We start from the raw sequence: 14,452 nt of genomic DNA, 5'->3' as shown, positions 1-14,452 counted from the left end.
CTTGAAATGCTTTTTATGGTTAAGTAAATGGATGATGCAGGAAGTCTGACAATTGTGAAACGTGAACTGAATGGTACAGCATGTATTGTATTCAGGTTTTGTTGTCATATGATCACTAAACATATGATGTTGACTTGTCTGTCATTTCGAACATGTGCCCCTGTAGGGTAAGTTTAATAAAGCCCCATCTCTCAGGCCTAGTGACACTCAGTGCCCCCTCCTGGCAGCTACTGTGCACTAAAGCAAAACATATATTTCCTACCTGCAAACACCTGGCTTTGGTTGCTGGCAGACTGCTACGTGTCACTTGTAGTATGCATGAAAGAAACTGACTAGTTGACATGTGTTTTCCAAGTTACAGTGAAACTGTGGAAAATGCAACACAGCTAGAAAACTGAAATTGTTAGCCTTCAAAGTAAAAGTTGAGCCATTGCTGCGCCATTGAAGCACACTTTTACTTTGAAGGTAGTGTTTGCAGACAAGTCTGTGTCTTCCATGCAAACTACAGACATCCATGGCAACCTGTTAATGGCCAAAGCAACTGTAAGGATGTTTTTTTGCACAGCAACCTCTTTGCATCTGATTTCACCAGGAACTGTCATAAACCCAAGGAACCACTTGCCAACCAGTTTGGAGGACTTATTTCTCCATAGAGCACATATTTCGTATCACATCCAATCTGGTGGACAATCTTCAAGCAATATATGCATGGAGCAAACTCAGCTTTGCTTATAGTGATGGTCAAAATATTCAGTTTTCCACAAATCAAAACATGGCAGGAATTGTGGGAAATTCGGTGCTTATAGTGCATCTAAGAAGGTTTTGATCGATTATTAGTTCTAACAGCCAGATGCTCTCTGTTGCATCATACTCCTACTTGACCTTCTGGTGTGTGCTACCATTAGTTCATCAATGCTCTAACCTAATCTTTCTTTGAATTCTCCTTTCACCCACACAAAGAGCAGGTACCGAGTCTCACTCAGTTTTTCAGCAACCAAACAACTAGTCTGCAAAATTTCAACTATACTGCATGCCCCCTGTTTTGGGATAAGAGAATACTGTGATTAATGAAAAGTACAGTGACTAAGTGGTGCTTTTTATTTATTTATTTATTTATTTGTTCATTTATTTCTACATCAAAGAAAGTTTAACTTTAGATCAAATTATTGCTTTGTTATAAATATAACCACACAATCTTACATCACAGAAATAAATAAATAAATAAACACATAAAACTAATTTCTATGATTAATTATCTGCAGTTTCACTTTTGGAATATAACTTCATTTAGGACCACAAAATATGGTTTTCTGAGGGAAAGTGATATATTCTCAGGAAGCTGCACTTTTAATTTCAGCTGTAACTGAAAGGAAGGCCTGGCTGATGAGCAGAGCAGCAGAGTACTCCAGCAGCCAGATGGCACGGTTGATGAGAGCTTTGCCATATGGTGATAATACGACAGGCTGGCAGTCCAACAGCACCTCAGGTTTAACCTTGTTTACGCCAGATACGCACACACGATGTCTCGCCTTGCACCTTGGGTCATGTTTTCTATTTTCCTGTCATTCATCATGGTTTCCTATTTTATTTTAATACACGTGTTTTAGGCACTTCAGTGTTGTGTCATCTCCACCATCATGAGTGTCATCTGTGCCTCATTGTGCCATTCCCAGAGTTTATTTAATATGGTTGTACCTCTCTTTCTGTGCCAGACTGTATTGTGTGCTCCAGCCTCTAGTTCCCAGTGTACATTTTTAGGGAATTTGACTTCCCAGATTCCCTGTACTGCCATGGCCTGGTCCCTGTCAGCGGCTGAGTGATTACCAAACTTTTTTGTTAAAGTGAAGTGTTTATTTTATTTTTTATTTTTTTTACTTTTAATTCTATCTCTCTAAGTTGTGCTTTTGAGTCCTGTGTCTGTAGCTTCATGGTCATCACAACATTTTACCTTCATTAGCTTCCACACAGGCAGTGGGTTATGTTATGCTAACCCACTGTGCTCCACAGTGTTCATCCTTGACACATGTTTATAGCATCCATCATATATTATAGATTAAAAGAGAGAGATGAGGATGTCAAGCTGGGAGAGAAACGGCCAGAAAGTGAGACCCCCCACTAGATAGAGGCGAAGAGTCTGGGAATAGCTAAGAATCAGTGAGACAAACAAGACAAGAAAAGAACAAAGCTAAACACAAGTTCCTTCTTGACAGTCAATCACCAACATTCTGATTGACTGTATCTGCCAGATATGTACAAATCCAGATAACAACAGTAGGGACGCTGTGTAAACAAATGTAAATAAAGAATTGATTTGCAAATGTCACAGACCCATATTTTAATCACAATAGATTAAATATAGGACATATCAGATGTATCCTTTTTTTAAAAAAAAAGTATTTCTTCATTTTGAACAACACGTTAAAAAAGTTGGGAAAGGGCCATGTTTCCCACTGTGTAGGATGCCGTGTTCTTCTAACAACATCTGGAAACGGAGGAGACTGACTGCTGGATTCCTGTGAGAGGAATGTTGTCCTAATCTTGTCTGATAGAGGGTTCAAGCTGCTCAAAAGTCCTGGATGTTCTTCGTGGCATTTTTTTTGTTTGTTCGTTTGTTTGTTTCGTGATGTATCAGATGTTTTCAGTTCGTGAAAGGTCTGGACTACAGGTCAGGTTAGCTCCCAGACTTCCATTATGAAGCCGTGCTGCTGTAATAGATGCAGTGTGAGGTTTAGGAATCCTGCTGAAATGTGCAAGATTTTCCCTGAAAAGGTATTGTCTGGATGGGATAGTAGCATGTGTGCATTTTAATTCAGCTTTGGCCCAGAGAGATTGGGGACCTTTCTGGATACTGTTCAGTAGTGATGGGATTTCCGGCTCTTTTTAGAGATCCGGCTCTTTCGGTTCTGCTCACTAAAAAGAGGCTCCGAACCGGCTCTTCAGGTTGTTTTGTTGCTTTAATTAATTTATTATTAACAATAATATAAAATTATGCACAAAAGGAATTACTAATTTAAAAAAAGTGGTTTTATTTATATATGTTTATATATAAATATATGCGGTGGCCCCTAGAGACAAAACATGTACAATCTCCAAAACACATTTCTAGCATGAACTAAACTTCCAAAGCAGAGCTACTAGATCACTTAAATTACACAATTGAAAGCATGTGTGTATTGTTTGTGTATTTATACACAGGCACTCATATATATTCAAATAATTTTAAAAAAAGTTCATTTACCTGTTACTATCACACACCAAATCTGGTCGTTGGTACTTGCTGGCTTGTGTAGCCACAAGATAACAAAAGCTCAACACTGCGCCCAGCATCCTGGAGCACTTCTGTTGTCTTTTGTACGTGTTTTGAGTTTTTATGTGCTTCTGAGTTTTTATGTGCTTCGGAGTTTGTACATGTTTTTACGTGTTTTGGAGTTTGTACGTGTTTTTACGTGTTTTGGAGTTTGTACGTGTTTTTACGTGTTTTGGAGTTTGTACATGCTTCAGAGTTTGTACGTGATTTGAAGTTTATATGTGCTTTGTCTCTAGGGGCCACCGTAAATATACTTTTATTTATTCACTCCACATAAAATGTAATAAATAAATCATATAATACAAAAATCAACTATTCACATTTCAACTTTTAACCATTTAAATTTTCAGCTGTTTCCTTTTACAAATTTAAAGTGAAAACAACACAAAACACTGCAAACCACAACACAATTAAATATAAATTATAATATGAAAACAAAAAGAACATGCATATTCTCTGTCATATGGACCTGCATGAATAAACTTTCTGAATCCTTTATCATCTGCAACCGAAAATAGTTGTGGATGATTACTATACCTTTCTAATGTGATGTTGTTGTCCCTGGCTCTCTTTCTCCCCCTCTGGCTCTGTTCCTGTGCTACTGAGTGTAACTACCGCCCCTCCCCCCTCTGCCCAGCGTAAAGCACAAGGCTCGCGTGCAGAGTGAAGCGGAAAAAAAGTGCGAGAGAGAGAGAGAAAGAAGAAAAAAAACCCCACGTGACGGCTCGCGATAAGGAGCCGGCGCGCATCGTTCATGTCAAAGAGTCGGCTCTAAGAGCCATTTCGTTCGCGAACGACCCATCACTACTGTTCAGGCAGTGGCTTCTTCTTTGAATGATAAAGCTTTAACCTGTACCTGTGGACAGCACAGTAACCAGTGTTCAGAGACAATGAATTTTGGAAGTCTTCCCAAGCTGTGCAGTGATTTCCATAACAATATCATGCCTGTTTTTAATATGGTGCCCTAGAAGCCCCAAAGATCACATGCATCCAATATTGATTTTGTGTCCTTTCCTTTGCACACAGAGATTTCTCCAGATTTTTTGAATATTTTTATGATGTTATGTACTGTACATGATGACATATTCATAGTCAATTTTATGTTGATGACCATTATTGTGAAATACACAATTTACAGATTAGTGATCCTCTGCCCATCTTACCTTATGAGAAACTCTGCCTTACTAAGATGCTCTTTTTATGCACAGTCATGTTACTGATCAGTTGCCAGTTATTTTAATTAGTTGCTATGAAATTCAAAATAAGCTAATATTTATTGGAAAACAATTAATATGGTTTTATGTTCTACAGTGAATAAAATATGGCTTTTGAGATTTTCAAATGACTGCATTCTGTTTTCATTTACATTTTACAAAGCATCCCAACTTTTTCAGAGTTAGACATATAGCACTCTTTCTAATTAGCTTGAGACATATGGATAAACAAACAAGCACTGTAGTGAGCTAAAAGGCATATGTAGAAAGAACCATAATTCCCCTGAGTTTCATCAAAATTGAATCAGAGGTATTTCCCAAAATTGTTTCTGACAAACATGCAAGTGAACCAGCAGATGGGTTGAGAGTGACTTCAAGCTTGTTCCATTTGATTATAGGAACAAAACATGCAAGATATTAAATTTGCTATACACAGAAGGGATTTTGGAAGCTCTGGACCCTGAGTGAGTGCATAATTATGCTGTACAGTTTGCGTGTTTAGCTGACATTTACTCGCAGAACTAAACAATGAAAGAAAAATAAATGAACAGATGAGTGGAGCTGCAGAGTTTGCCAGTGCAGTTGGCTCAAGGAACTTCCAAAATATTGAATTCAATTCAAACATCGGAAGTTTCACTCACTCTCCAGCACAGAGTTTCAGTCATTGTCCTCAGGAAGTCGATCACTGCTGATTTGGTCCTTCCAAAAACATTACCATGTTCAGTTGGTGTGAATATGTTGCTTGCAAACTGTTTGAGGAGTGCAAAATAGTCCCTGATTATATAGTATGACAACATGACAATCAGGCACACTATTAAGATCAAAACACACGTCATCACAGCAGACAAAGTCCCTCTGACAGGTATGGTTTTTCCCAAAAGGGTAAATCTTAACAAGTAATCTGTTAAATCAGTTGGACTGCCCTAAAGCGTACCCTCCTTTATGTCTTTCTGGACACTAATAGGACCCTTACAGGTTAGAGGTCAAATTTATACCATCAGTACATCCAGTGGGAAGCTGAGGGGTCACACTATATACACACACACACACACATATATATATATGTAAATTACAAACATTCAGCAGTAACAGATGGACAACACAGACTCGGGGAAAATACCTACAGAAGGACTCGTGCTGGGGTTTAAACTAATGTTGTCACAGGAGGCTTCTTAGAGAGCTTGGCAGCTAATGCTAGTGCTAGTCCTTTGGGACCACAGACTTTCTGTATATGTGATGCTACCGCTGCCTGTTCAAATGATGGAAAATGTATGTTTTACATCTCTGCTGGCAGTGCCATTGTCACACCTTTCCAACAATGTGTGTCTCAGCATGACAAGCTACACATGCATAAAAGACCTGATTTAAACAGAGTGAATATATTTATCTTGCACAACCAATTAGGCAATATCACTATAAACTGCAATTTCGCAGAATGATTCAGCATTATTGGGGTTATGTTTATCATGTAAGAAAACACAACAAAGCATTAATTTATGTCTGTAGCTCTTTGAGACCGGTGTCCTACCCTGTAGGTGGTAGAGTAGCAGCTTTCCTTTCTCGAGCACCAACGTGAGGCTGTGATCTCGCTGTCCCTCTGCATGGAGCAGTGTCCCAGAATTCTTCAGGGTTTTAAACTTCAAAGAAATAGTCTCCATCACAGTCCAGCTTGCCCTCACACTCAGTCTGTAGACCAGGCTACTTCTGCTCCCATCAAAGCTTGCCACGCTAGAAGCTACAGAACAAAATTAAGTGGGAGAGGGAAAAGTTTTATTCTTTACATTTCATTCATTTTAAATAACATACTAGCACCAAATACTAACACAACTGTGCAAACTCTGTCTTTGCCACCATTTTTCTAACATCATGAATTTCACAGAATTGTAAGATATTTCTAGACAGATTTGGATCTCTTGGTGAAATTATTTACTCAGCAAGCACATTTAACTCCATTAACATCACTTTTCCATATGATTTAGCCCAGAGTTGACCATTCCTTTTGGTGCAATGCTATGTTCGATTTGTGAAACTTCTTTAGTATATTTTAAAATAAAGAGGCGATTGCGATTGATCAGTAGGCTTCACTAGTTGAATTTAAGCCCTGTTGTCACAGAAGTACAGTTTTACAAACCATAGCTTTATTATAGGTAGGGTACAACACAAAGTAACAGGGCTGACATTTAGTTAAGTCAGTTACAAAGAAGCAAAGCTTGCTGCTGCTGCCTTGAAATGCTTGGATTGCTTGAAGGCATTTTGCATGTACATTTCTATTGTTTCAATTCGTATTGCACTCTGTATTAAAACCATGTGTTCTCTGTACATCTCACACACAACACCCAATAATTCTAGTGCATGGCTTAGTGTTTGAATAGCACTGCTTATTTTTCTAAGAACTAATGGTTTCTAAATTGACTGCAAAAGGTTTGTATGACTCACATCACACACCAGAGCAAAATCAAACCAAAGCCTATGTGTGTGGGAGTATTTTAAATCTATTTTTCTAAAAAACAATGAACAATCTTGTTCTGTATATAATGCTACAGGATTAATATAACTTTCAAGGTGTTCCAGGGACCATTTCTTATTTTTCCGCACCACATTTAAACACCATAATCCAAATTTGATAGAGATAATCTGTGTAGATTTAATCCAACAAATCAAGATTTTAATTAATTGACTAAAGTTTGACTTTACATTCTAAGATACAAAACTAGCTGCTAGCAAAATACTTGTAATACAATAACAAGCCAAAACTGCCATTTGTAATATTTTAAAAGAAGACACTTTTAATGCCACAACACATTTACATTTTTAGCATTCAAAATGAGTTGAAGCCAGTCGGGCATTAAAGACTTCAAGACAGGCAATCAAGACCAACTAACTGTTGATAACATAATTATATGTTACTTAAGGTCAAAATATTCTATGATAAAATAAACATTGGATATATTTATAATTGCTATAACATAACACTTAATTCACAGTTACTTACTATATCGACATCCATATATTTCCAGTCTGAGGCCAATCCTCCCACTGGGGTTCCAGTCCAGTGGGATTAAACGAAGAAAGCGAGCTATGACCGGCTGCTCCAGTTTGTACTGGACTACAGTGTCAGCATTACTGTTACCTGGAAAAGCCTGCAACAATACAGTTACATGTTTGTTACAGTTACCGTTTTCTTCATTCTTACACTCTGTCTCAGTCAGCTGATTGCTGCAACAACAATGTAATAATGTAATAATGATGTAATAGCAATAACAAACACTAAAGGGTGATGCCTCTATCAGGAAAGCAGATAGATATGCTTCTCATCAAGTGTTCATAATGGTGACTAAAAGCTAGATAGGACCATTATACATTGAAAGTTTTACATATTCGAGGGCTGAAAATCTCTTTGTCAGTGGAAAGCCATTGATCCTAAGTAATGATAATGTCTCTCCCTCTCCCTCATCTCTGTCCAGTGATCAATAACTTGGACCTATTCTGTCTCCGTAGCAAGCCTCTCTTTAAAAGACTAATGGCTTCTATTTTTCCCAATCAGCTGCCTGTGGGAATCCAGCAGGGCTCACACACACAGAGAAACACCTGCAATAATATGTGTAAGAAGAAAACAAGAAGAACAAGCTGCATATACGGTATAGAGTAGGTGTCCATGTGTTCCTGTGCATGTCATTTGCTTGTGTCCTATCTGGAGCGCTTGTGTGATGCTACCTATGTGTTTGTGTGAGAAACTCAGCTGAGGGTGTACCGATGTAACTGTGTGAGAGAAATTGGCTTCTCTGGCACTGCATAATTGTGATCTCAGTGCCGTCTTCAAGGGCTGAGCCGGCTGGCCAGCAGAGCGTTAAGCTCAACAAATGGCTCTGTTTCCTGCTGAGGAGAGCAGCATCTCATTTACTTGCCTGAGCATCTTTTGAAATATGAGTAGCCTCTGACAAGCCTTCAGTCAAGGAGAGAGGAATGGCTAGAGAATGAGTCGAAGAAGAGGATGAGAGGGCATGACAAAGGAATCGCAGAGGAACTGTGCCTGGCGTAGTTGGTACCACCAAGACAATATAAAAATACTGAATTATGCAATTATGCAATAAAGTCTTTCATTAAAAGGAGCTACAAGAAAAGAACGTTTGGAATCAGCAGTATAATAATGTTGGCAGACACGTTATTCAAGTGACATGTCAGTCAACATAGGAATTTCACTGCATAGCTGCCCACAGTGAAGCTAGATTATTCACTATTAAATAGGGTGTTTGCTGAAATATACTTGTTGCCATGCTAATGACTTTTGCTCCTTAGGAAGTTCTGAGGAGAGTTGCCAGCTTTGTTAACCTCATTTACTCCTCTTTACTTTATCAGGGAGGTAAATTATCATAAGTGGGCTTTAAAAAAAACTTCTAAATGACGCACTGACTTTTAAATCTCAACCAAACTCTTGTGCCTGCCACCCTATGGGCCAAAATCAGATATACCTCTTATGGTGGTCTGGTTTTCCGGCAATGTTTGGATCGCATCCCAGAAGCATGTTTGTGGCACAGGAAATCCTGGGGATGCTGAGGGATGCCTTCATAGTGCATAACTCCTTAAAGGTCGAATTTAATGACAAGTATTGTCTTGGTCATGCTTCTGACATGATGTGCTTTCTTTAGGATTTGAGATTGCTGTTTGGTATCTGGGTTGAAGCCAGAGATATACTGTACAGTGGGGGTAACAATTCTTTGATCACTTGCTGAACTTGTAAGTTTGCTTACTTCTAAAGGAATGAACAGTCTCTTTGGTAGTTTCATAATGGAGAGAGACAGAATATCAGTGAAAAAACCTAGAAATAAAACACATTACATGAAAGTTCTAATTTGATTTTTATGTCACCGAAAATGTCATCTCTCTCTGCAGATTTTCTAGCTGACTGAAGTCTGAAGACTGGCTGGGCCACTCCATGAGCTTAATGTGCTTCTCCTTTAGCCACTCCTTTGTTGCAGAATGATGGGGAAGGATAGGTCATGATCATGGATGGAAGACCCGCCCACAACAAGTTAGTGCATACTCAAGTTTGAAGAAAAATGGTGAAATGCAAATGGTCAGATTGGGACTTCAAGAAAACATCCAAAAAAGTAAGAGTGAATGATAAAAGGTTAATTAATGTCATTTTTGTGTTTGTTTTCTATAGGCACAGTCTCCTTTTGAATCACACTTTAAAACATTTGAAACATGTGGCATCATAAAGTAAGACTCCACATGCAACTTGCTTGATGATGGGATCTAATTTTATTCTATTTTTAATCCATGAAGTAGTTAGTGACTCTAACCATCAAATAAATGAAAGTAACCTGAGTAGAGACTTTGTTTCTACCTTTACCTCACAAGTCAGTGAGAAGCTGTGACTGATGCAGCTGTTTTTGCAGTAAAATTCTCACCATCACAGAGACGCTAAGCAAGCCTGACTAATATACGAAGCTTTAAAAGTGCTCTAAAAGCTGATGTGGATTCACCGCCTTTCATGCTGACTGTCAAATCAACATGTTTTTAAGCTACAAGGAGTGTGTTCTTTAGTGATGACTTGAAGGGCTTTGGAGAGTTTGTATCCTTCACTGTGAAAAAGTTGTACCCAGTCAAATGTGAGGGGAAAAAAAGTTTTCTTTGGGTTGCTGCTGTAGTGAAAGCTGCACTTTCTTCCACACAGAAGGGAGGATACGCGTGACATATCAAACGTTGTTCAGTCAGTCGAGGTTTGCATGGCTGCCTGTCATTCTGACATCTGTACTTTGCTCATTGGTGATCAGTCATTCTCCCAGTCTAGTATTCTCTTTTTTATTGAAACAACACTGGAAAAATAAAAAATTAAAGAGAGAAAAAGAAATGGGGAATATATTTAGACGTAAAGCAACCGCAACACTAGGTACTTAAGTCACTGCGTGCTTTTCTCAGCGAGCTTTCTCACCAATTTCTTCTGCACATTTACATTTTAAGAGCCGCCACACTTATCGAAAGCGGCTGAGCTCGAAAGCGCCCATTCAGCGACCTGCTTGCAGACTGGTGATGGACAGCTTTCAGGCATCAAAGCTGGGAGTTTTTCTACGCCAGGCGGTCTTTCTCATAACAGCACCAACCTCCTGTCAGCACAGGCTAAACTGTCTGACAGCAGACCCACACCGTCAACAGACTCCTGCCCAAGTTCCTTTCATTGTTCCATGTATTATTAATAAATAGTGAAAGGCTCCTGGTGTGCACGCCATGTTGCTGCAGGCAGCACCAGTCCCCACAGATAATGTTAAATAATGTCTATGACAGTTAGGTCAACTGTGTGTGATTGTAGAGTGTCACTGCCTGGACAAACTGTATTTTTAGCTGTTAAAATCTGTATTATATAACACATGTGGGGGGTTTCTTTTTGTGTGCACTTTTTGTTAAATATCTATGATCTTGTCACGATCAGTTAAAAAATATGTACTTTTCTACAACAAGATGATGGATTGACATGGACATCCATACTCCCATCAGGTGACTGCACAAATATGTTGCACACCCAACACTACTATGTAATCCTGCCACCGGAAGAAGAGTTACCCCTAAGCTGTCTTCCTGCCGGTGTTGTCTCCAGTTGTGTCCTGTGTCACTGAACATCAACAGATAGGCCGTGAGCCAATCAGAGCTGCCGTAGCGGCCCTGCGTGGCAACAGCAGTGATTTGGGTTCTCCTCCCCAGGTCCACCTCCAACCACTGGTATCGGTCTGAGACCAGAGGAGACCAACCTCCAGCTCCTGCACAGGGGACAAAAACAAAGAGTGGATTATAATAATGGGTATACGCGGTTAGTGTAAACTTAGTGTGAGTATTATTCTTGTTGTGGGACCACGACTCTTACACAGTCACACTGCAGGCACTATGGTTATCATAAGGTAAATATTATATTTTAACAAGAAGACCTGGTTTAAGATCAAGATGAAGTTCAGGCAAAAAGCAGTTACGGTCGACAGTGAAAAAAATGCTCTGTGTTTGTGTGTGAAAACATTAGCATAAAAAGTCATTGGTGTAAGGTTTGACCAGTCAGGTGGTGATTAACTAATCTGACCAGCTGACCACTGTTCACATGCATAAGTTAGTATTGTGGATCACATTTGCAAAACGGTATTACTAATACTCCATCCAAGCATGTGTTATTTGACTGTTTGGTTAGCCACGGCTCTGTAAATGGTGTCAAAATCATTTCACTTGTTATTCTGTGTTTGCAGCCTATAACCATCCTAGGCGTTGATTAACTCTGAGCTGTGTGACTTTTGACTGACTTGAGACATTTGTATGAGTGTGAGTAGTAAAAATGAAAAGAATGGAAATAATACCAGTTCAAACAGCCAATTTGGAGAAATCATTAAAGAACAAGAAATCAAAGACAGCAACATAAATTACCAATAATCCGCTAATGCCTGTTGATGCCTTCAGGTATCTAAATTAAGATTTAACACACCATTTTATTCTGCTTTTGTCTTTTAAAGCATTTCTTGGTTTGTACAATACATTTTTTTTTAGATATTCTTAAGTCTTCAGATTGATTATAAAATGGTAAATGGGTGTTTTCTAATCTGCATACTTCAACAGCTCAAATATCTGGATCCAAGCATGGCAGCCACTTCAGTATGAAATCTTCAGGTTTTTCATATCACAAAATGTCACGATGGTCAAAGATGCCAAGAAGCCATTGGCTCCCTTTAATCGACTTGAAGGGAAGTTTAAAAACTATTTGCCAAAAATGCAGATCCCTTCAGAGATGACAGAAACATCACAGAGAGCGTTTAAGTTACTGGAAAGGTATATTAGTTAATATTCCATTTGTAAATATTTTCTTCATAATAAGGAGACCCTGCTTTGAACTTTAAATATTGCAAATCACAGTACAATTATAGTGCATCCCTTTTCTGGATTTGATTGAAGTCCACATAGATGCTCACAGACATAAAACCCTAGAATATGTCAACATTTGCCTGGTTTCATGATGATAACTAATAAATCCTCAAGACATTAAGTGGGATATATCTGGGCCACAAACCCTTTGAAGAAAAATGGATTAGATGATGCAGCACCAGAATGGTATTTATGAATCTCCACAAGTAAGTGTCAAGATTTGTCCTGCCATTTAATGGATCCTTTCTGGTTTTTATGAGCTCACCAAGGTGACAATATGAGAGAAAGTGAATGTGATTCAACTTCACTTAAAATATCTTCTCTGACATGAGACAAATCACTGAGCTGAAACTTTTGTCTGTTCTCCAGTGACATGCAGAGTACTATCATATTTTCCAGGGGTAACGTGCTCCATTTTTGTCTGGGCAACATCTGTTGCAACAGCTGGAGAGGACACTCAGGGATGTAAGGGACTAACACACACTGTGTTCATGCTGTTGTCTAAAATAGGTACTTCCATCAGCACTGTGGTATGTCTGACACTGCTATACCATTTTTTTTAAGAAGATGCAAGTGTGGAGGTAGCAGCACACTGGAAGGACAGAGTCATAATACCTAAATGCACTCATTTAGAAATCCTCATTAGAATGAAGGCTGATAGTCTATAGTTAGATCTGCACATTTTCTTGTTTCAAAGGGAATTCAGATAAAACTAAGGTTATTGAGCTATGTTCTAAAATTTAGAATCAAAAAATCTTGAACAGTCAGGCGCCATCTAATCTTAAAGACCTAATAGTAGCATATAACTCCAACATAGCATTTTACTATTGGACTGCTGGCTTACCTGTGGTTACTAGGATATTTAAAAGGAGTATGGGAGGGAGAGCCTTCATCTTTCCGGAACCTCGTCTATGGAACCAGCTCCGAGTTTGGATTCTACTGTAATTAGGATTAAACTTTCCTATTTTATAATATTTATATTCAGGATTGGATCAGATTAACCTCCTGTCTGCACTACAAACGGCCTAGGTTGCTGGGGGCTTCCCATGATGCACTGAGTGTTTCTTCTTCCCTCACTCTCTTTGTGTTTACACACCACTCTACATTTAATCATTACTTAATTTTAATCTGGCTCTCTTCAATAGAGCATCTTTTGTCACGCTCACTCCAACCTGTTGCAGCAGATGGATGGTTCTCCTGCAGGTGTCTTCCTGTTAAAAGGGAGTTTTTCCTTCCCACTGACAACAAAGTGCTTACTCATAGGGAGTCATTTTATTATTGGGGTTTTCTCTCTATTACTGTAGGGTCTTTATATTACAATATAAAGCACTTTGAGGTGATTTGGTGCTATATAAACAAAGCTGAATTGAACTGAACGGAAATGACTGTTCAGTTTGAAGCCTTTGAACTCAGCTATTTGTGCAAAAAGTACAGCTATAAAAATACGTTTTTGGATTTCTTCTAGTGTTGACTTTTTTTCTTTTTTTTGCCTGCCAGTGTTGATTTTTTTTTAGCTACAAACAAAAATCACGGTGGATTTTTCAAAACTAAGGACCTTTAATATCCAAGTAAATTAATCAAATAAAAAATATATAATGCAATAAACCTGTTTAAGTAGAGCTAGCAATACACCCTCCAATTAAGTATCACAAAATGTTGGGGTATATTTGACAATGTATCACTGTTTAGTGTTTTTATCAAGCTTCGTTGTTGAAGTGAAATCAAAAGTAAAGTAGGTGAAAGTTGATTTCACTAAATGTTCCACAAAGAATAACGTGGAGTATTCACACACAGATTATAATATCCTTTGGCATCTTAATCAAAGAAGAAAAACTCACTGTCATGCATAGTAAGCAAAAATCTAAATGAATCTGGATTAGAATATTGAATATAAGAGCATATAAGGAGAAACAACATATTTGTTTTGTGGTACTCAATTTTATTGAGCTAGTATGTGTTTTTAATGTTTTGCCTGCTGTAACACAGTAATTTCTCAAAATTTCTGGCATAAACAAAATATATCTTATCTGAAATAAGC

The 14,452-nt window shown here is 38.4% G+C and overlaps 1 protein-coding gene across 1 annotated transcript in view; it reads right to left on the bottom strand.

Moving 5' to 3' along the window:
• LOC147309635 (contactin-associated protein-like 4) overlaps window positions 1-14,452 on the bottom strand; it is a 108,544-nt gene that overhangs the window by 56,653 nt on the left and 37,439 nt on the right. Inside the window, exons 3-5 of the mRNA XM_086268620.1 lie at window positions 11,083-11,276; window positions 7,514-7,661; window positions 6,050-6,256 (exon numbers count right to left, since the gene is read on the bottom strand). Coding sequence (XP_086124746.1) covers window positions 6,050-6,256; window positions 7,514-7,661; window positions 11,083-11,276 — 549 coding nt within the window. The remainder of the gene's footprint in view (window positions 1-6,049; window positions 6,257-7,513; window positions 7,662-11,082; window positions 11,277-14,452) is intronic.

This window comes from Aulonocara sp. 'chitande type north' Nkhata Bay, linkage group LG17, assembly GCF_057382095.1.
Source record: "Aulonocara sp. 'chitande type north' Nkhata Bay isolate Kocher_YH1m ecotype deep benthic linkage group LG17, A_spYH_male_GT1.1, whole genome shotgun sequence".
In the NCBI taxonomy this organism is placed as follows: Eukaryota; Metazoa; Chordata; class Actinopteri; order Cichliformes; family Cichlidae; genus Aulonocara; species Aulonocara sp. 'chitande type north' Nkhata Bay.
This window is presented reverse-complemented; position numbering and strand designations above follow the sequence as displayed.